We start from the raw sequence: 6341 nt of genomic DNA, 5'->3' as shown, positions 1-6341 counted from the left end.
ACTATAATATGAGACCCAAAAAGGTATTAAGTATAAAAAATGGGTAAATAAAAGCAATTCAAATGCAGATAAATTAATTTTGTTACAAAAATTTTAAAACAAGCTTTGGTTGCCATTGCAACATTAGAAAGATACAGTGATTAATATTAAATGTCATTTTCTTTCAAATAAAAAAAATAGTAAATATTGGCTGCTATAAGATATATTGTATTATTAAAAAAATATATAATTTTGATTTTTAAATACAGATGAACTATGGATGATAAAAAATTAAAGGAAAAATAATAAATTACCTTATCATATCTTGTATTCTATGAGAGAAAGGTAAGTTGGAAGAGGGTCATGCTTCGGTGGTAGGTACACCAGAGCCTTCACTTTGGTCTCATTGCATAGAGTTATGAACTGTGCCTACACCTAACATTTTCCCCATCTCTATCTTTTCTTCTCTCCCTCTAAACCAAACCCAACCAAAGCCCCTCTCTGCAAGCAAAACTTAAACTAGGAATTAAGCCCATTCTTTATAAATTGCTGCAAAGGGTTGGGTTTTGTTCTTAAGATCATGGATTTGGAGTTCCTGCAATCCATGGATGTTCAGATTCTTGTGGGTGTAGGAGTAGCTGTTTTAGCCATTCTTGTTGCTGCTGCTTATCTCTTTTCCTCCAGGAAACCCAAAGGTTTTGATTTTACCCTCAATTGTCTTTTATGCTGTTTTTTTAGCAGTTAAATTTCTTTTCTTTTGTTCAAAGAGTGTTTCTTCGTTTCTTTCCCCGTTGATTGATTGTTCCTTGAATGTTAACTAATAGGTATACCGTGTACATAAATCCGGGGTGTTTTGTATGTTTTGGCCTGTTTATTTGTATTTTGGTCAATGGGTTTTTAGGGCATGTAAGGTATTGAAATGGATTTAATGGTTTGTTGTTAAGAATGTAGTGAATAATAGACTGTTTTCCGGTAGTCGTGATTTGTTGTGTTTCTGAATGTTTGGCATACTGATTGAATATATGGTATAGGATTGAGTTCTGTTTCTTATGTAGTTTGAATGAAATGCTTGACGGTGAATGACTGTCACATAAAATATTAACAGCTTGTTTTCTGGATGGAATGGCTGTGTTTGTGTGTAACTCTTCACGGGCTGATACTTTATCCGTAAGGTATTGGTCCATGAAGCTATGTTGCTCGGACTCTTCATTTTTCTTGATGTACCCATGTTTGACTCCAAGGGTCCTCCAAATATATGGAAAAACTTAGAAAATTGCAACTATACCAATGCCAGATACATTTATGTATCCAACACTTAATAAGGTAATCTTAGGATTTGAAATATTCAAATACAGTTGTCAGAAGCAAGTATTGCAAACTAATTTATTTCCTTTTCTTAGTAAAAAATTGCATTCCTGTGTCCTGAATCTTATAACTTGGCTGGGTTAGCTTTATCATTGGTTAAGGCTGGTATTATGTGGTGCTTAATGCTTATGAAGAACAGTGTAAGCTGGGAGCAATAGAAAAATGTTAAAAACTACTGGCGTCAATATAGGGCAATATTTTGATGTGAATTGTTCTGAATTTCTGATCAAAGTTGCATATTCATACATTTCAAGAGACAAATCTGTTGTGTTCGTTTTAACTTATGACCTCTAGGTTAGGCAAAGTTGCAGGTTCAAGCAGTCTAGGTGACATATCTATTTGAATTTGGCTTGTTAGCACTTGCTGAGCTCTGGTTATCCTCAGTTCCTTGTATTATTCTCTGTTGTAAATGGATTTTTCTTTGATAATGCAAAGCAATCACCCTTTTTTCCCCTATGAAAGTTGACTTATTGAGACTTAATCTACTTCAGTGTAAATTTTTCCTTTCCATAAGTTTCGTTACTGTGTTGTTTGATTACAAAGTTGCTCATGCTGTCATATGTGCTTTTAGGCTGCCTCGATCCGGAAAATTTCAGAGAGTTTAAGCTTGTCAAGCGCCAGCAGCTGAGTCATAATGTGGCGAAGTTCACATTTGAACTTCCTACTCCTACTTCAGTTTTGGGTCTTCCCATCGGACAGCATATAAGTTGCAGGTTCAGTTGATTGTATTCATCCTTTTTGTATTTCTTCTTAGATTAATGGTTTTAGATACTTCCCAAATGCTTGCAAACTGGACTACTATACAAGTTAGATGCTTCTCATCTTAACAGGGGCAAGGATAGCCAAGGTGAGGAGGTTATTAAACCATATACACCTACTACATTGGATTCTGATGTTGGTCATTTTGAATTAGTTATTAAGGTACTTTCCTGAAATTTCTTACTGGTTGGAGTGAACTTTAGTGTGATATTTATATATCCGAGTGTTCCCATCTTCTAACTGTATGATGGAAATCTTCTTGTAAGTAGATGTATCCTCAAGGAAGGATGTCACACCATTTCAGAGAGTTGCGTGTTGGTGATTATCTTGCTGTGAAGGGTCCCAAGGTATACAGTTTCTTAAATATGAATGCATAGAGTGCTCTCGTCTATAGTGTACTCCTTTCCATTTCCTGCCTATTTCTTTGTTAACATTGCTTTTGATGTTAGCAACAAATTTTTGTTTAGGCGAGCTACTTATCTTGCTTTTATTGCAACCTGAAATATTAGATTATCTCCATAAATTGCAACCTTACCAAACAGTGCAATGCATTTCCTATAGAATACAAACACATCATGTTTGTTTAAACGCTTTCCTTGTATTATTGCCTAGGGCTTTTTTTGCCTTGTCTGAATTTTGTTCAACTTGAGAATTGAACTTTGGTTATAATTTTCTTAATGTTGTTCCATGAATTGTTTCTTCCAGGGGCGGTTCAGGTATCAACCTGGTCAAGTTAGAGCATTTGGGATGATTGCTGGAGGCTCTGGCATTACTCCAATGTTCCAAGTATGTCAATCATTTGTCAACTAGTTCTTCTTTTAATGTATTTGGTCCTATTAGAGACATGTTGCCTTGCCACATGTTTTTATTTTTAGCCTGTTGCAAAATTTTAAATATTTGTATAACATGTCTCCGATATTTGTTTTCTGGTTTTGGTTTGTGATTAGGTAGCCAGAGCCATATTGGAGAACCCAAAAGACATGACAAACGTACACCTTATTTATGCCAATGTTACATATGAGGACATTCTTTTGAAGGTATTTTACTTTCTACTTTGTTTTTTATCTTTCAACAACTCAATTGGTCCAAAGTAACAAACCCCGGACAGGCTTCTTCTGTCTTCCATTATGGAGAACAGAATAGCCTGTCTCTAAGAGCAATGCTGAGCTATTTTGGGCCCTTAATGGAATTGTGTACTAGGCCTGACCCTTTTTTATGGTGCAGCAGGGTCCGAGCATATGATTGGCCCAAACCCTTGCTTATGTCCTTTTTTTTTAATTTTTGATGTTGCCAAGGTTTGACCCCTGGTCTCTGGAACTAAGAGTCCAACACTCTACCAACAGATCACATGCCTGTTGGTGCTTATGTCTTACCCCGGGCAGGGCCTTTAGGGTCACCTCATAGGACTTGGAATGACTCGAACTTTTAGTTTATTTTATAATAAAAAAAATCATGGTGGATTTTATAATTTCCATTCCATGTTATCATTATTATAGATCACATTCCAAGTTTCCTTGAATAGATTTATTTATTTTTGAATGTTGTACATTCAATGTGCAATGATTATTATGGCTGCCGTGAATGTACACACTGAGGATGAAATATGGGCATGGGTGCTTAGTGACTAGTTGACAAGAATTAGGAAATGGGTCAAGAAGTGAAATTCAAGTGGTTTATTTGCAGGAAGAGTTGGATAGCCTTGTTGCCAAGTACCCTGGTCGCTTCAAAGTCTACTATGTTTTGAACCAGGTTTGTTGCCTTTCTCATGTGGCTATCTCCTAACATGTTTTCTTTCATTCTTTATCTAGCTCAGATTTCTGTAAATCTCGTAGGAGCAGAGAAGTTTTATCGGAATATGAAGTCCCGAAATATTCTTCTCCCCTTTTTCATGCATAGCACCAATGCAAGTACAAATATGACCGATAATACTGATAAGCTTTTCTCAGAATGAAGGATAATAAATGCCAGAAAACTTTTCTGCTTTGACTAGAATGCACAATAATTATTTTTTTAAATATAAAAAATCTTTATATATAGAAAGGACAGGCATAGTGGCTGTTACATGGGCTTGTGATGAGATTCTGATATGAGTATGTGTCTGACTTGGCTATGCTCTTAAGTTTTTCGAGTTTTTCCATGTATTTGGATGCCCAATCATGTTTCAGATATGGATACTTAAAATAAAAAAAAGGGAAGAGCATGACAAAGTGGAGCCTGTTAGAGAAATTATCTGAAAGCATATGGCTTTTGAAATTTCTATCTATGATACAACTTTCTCACTCCATTTAGCTGAACAGGTACCATTTTCTCTAATCAGGTAATGCAAATGGTATGTGGTTTGAACAATCTTAATATAAGTGTCACTTTGTCTTGAAAATCATGACATCGTTAGACTAATTAATGGTATTCTTACATGATTCACTGAGCTGTTCTGATATGTGATGTAACTTTCATGTGCATTCCATATATAAAGATTTTCTATTCTTGCATCTCTTTCAATGTGTATGCAATCTTGAAGTTGATCGGCTGTGGTTAGTTTCTTTTTACATACTGAACGTTAACTCTAATAGCCATTTTATTAACAAACTACTTTACTATGATATTATTTTCTCAGCCTCCTGAAGTCTGGAATGGAGGTGCCGGCTTTGTGTCAAAGGAAATGATTCAGACCCACTGCCCAGCACCAGCTCCTGATATCAAGGTACTTTACATTCTTTTTCCCGGCATTGTGACATGGAAACAAAATATTTTGATTTTAATTTGATATTGCAACCTGTAGATTCTAAGGTGTGGCCCTCCACCGATGAACAAAGCCATGGCTGGCCATCTTGATGCTCTCGGCTATTCACCTGAGATTCAGTTCCAGTTCTAATCCCGCTAGATGAGGTCAAGCTTTACTCAGACCAATTTTAATCTTCTTCATTGGTGAGAACAAAACCATTTGCTATCAACTCTTGTTGTAATTGGAACTTTTTAAGCATTGGAACCAAGATTCAGATGTTTTTAACTGTTATTACAAGGGTTTTCCATGGCCATGTAGTTGAATAATATAGAGTTATTGAAGCAAGTAGACCCTTTATATTTTTCATTTCATTTATTATTATTACTAACTCAATTATCCCCATTTTGCAACTTATAAATATAACTTCCTATCCAAGAAGCTTACAATGTAGCCTTGTGTCGCAAAAACTTTATTTGGATTCCTTTTTTTTTTCCATTAAAAGTTTCATTTTCTTGGGGTTTTCCTTTTTCATTTGGATTTTTGTTTAGATTGTCAAACAATGATTTCTTGTCCTTGCATTTGGCAGTAAAAAGTTTGTGTCTTGTAGAATCCAAAGGAATTTCTTACTTATTTAAACATGTTTTAAAATTGTTCTCTTTTCTTTTGTCTCATAATCTGGAATTATACCAAATTTGTTAGAACTTCAACAATTTCAAAATGAACAACTCATTGCTATTTCAATGGCTGAAGTACTAACGTATCTTCTTTTAAGGCAAACAAGTTGATAATTGCTCTATCAGGGGTTATTTGATGAAGCAAGTAATGGGATTTCAAAACCCAGAAATGGAATAGACTAACGTGAAAGAAAGAAAAAACAATCAGTGTTGTTTGAACCGGACTAGCCGGGCGGATTGGAAACTCATAACTCAAATAGTAATATTTAAACTCATAACTCACATCTATAAACCCTAAATTTTATTACATCCATCAAAGCATTATTTTGATTTTAATATAATTTTTAATATTTTAATACATTTTTTCATTGAGGTCGTTATGTTGTGACTAACTTTAAACCAAGCATACACTTATATTTTAATTACGTAATTTTCAATTATACAATTATTAATTTTATTATTCTCTCTTTCGCAATAGAAAGATGTGCAAATGTTCTATTCAGTAAAAAGCCATTCAATTTTTGTTAAGTTTTCATCTATATCTAAATTGTTAATCAGTATCATTAGTCAGTATTTAGCATTTGAATTTAAATATATATATATTATTGCCCATAGAGCGTCTTCTAATCTAGGAGCGAGAAATTGATCCTCTTAGACAATTCTACCTTGGATCCGGAGAACCAGATGAATCCATCCTAGTACGCGATGTGGCACTTTCGGATGGAATCTGGAACATGCAGTGGTTATCTTCTGTTCTACCCCGTGAAGTTGTAACACATATTATTGCCCATAAAGCGCCTTCTAATGTTGCTAGATCGGATTCTATTTCTTGGAAATGGACA

The 6341-nt window shown here is 34.7% G+C and overlaps 1 protein-coding gene across 1 annotated transcript; it reads left to right on the top strand.

Annotated features, from left to right (window-relative positions):
* The first annotated feature begins 225 nt into the window (after positions 1–225).
* On the top strand, positions 226–5191 carry LOC107913623 (NADH--cytochrome b5 reductase 1). Its single transcript, XM_016842272.2, has 9 exons — positions 226–674; positions 1916–2057; positions 2175–2265; positions 2373–2450; positions 2809–2889; positions 3051–3140; positions 3787–3852; positions 4718–4804; positions 4883–5191. Exons 1-9 carry the CDS (start codon positions 560–562, stop codon positions 4973–4975), a joined length of 843 nt encoding a protein of 280 aa, XP_016697761.1. The 5' UTR covers positions 226–559; the 3' UTR covers positions 4976–5191.
* The last annotated feature ends 1150 nt before the right edge of the window (positions 5192–6341 follow it).

The sequence above is a fragment of the Gossypium hirsutum genome, chromosome D11 (genome assembly GCF_007990345.1).
Source record: "Gossypium hirsutum isolate 1008001.06 chromosome D11, Gossypium_hirsutum_v2.1, whole genome shotgun sequence".
Lineage (NCBI taxonomy): Eukaryota > Viridiplantae > Streptophyta > Magnoliopsida > Malvales > Malvaceae > Gossypium > Gossypium hirsutum.
This window is presented reverse-complemented; position numbering and strand designations above follow the sequence as displayed.

What these genes read in the sequence shown, in the direction of transcription:
- LOC107913623 (XM_016842272.2), top strand. Translation starts at nt 560, where the DNA reads ATGGATTTGGAGTTCCTGCAATCCATGGATGTTCAGATTCTTGTGGGT. An exon ending in GCATTACTCCAATGTTCCAA is followed by an intron (nt 2,890 to 3,050) that starts GTATGTCAATCA and finishes GTTTGTGATTAG; the next exon opens with GTAGCCAGAGCCATATTGGA. An exon ending in CACCAGCTCCTGATATCAAG is followed by an intron (nt 4,805 to 4,882) that starts GTACTTTACATT and finishes TGCAACCTGTAG; the next exon opens with ATTCTAAGGTGTGGCCCTCC.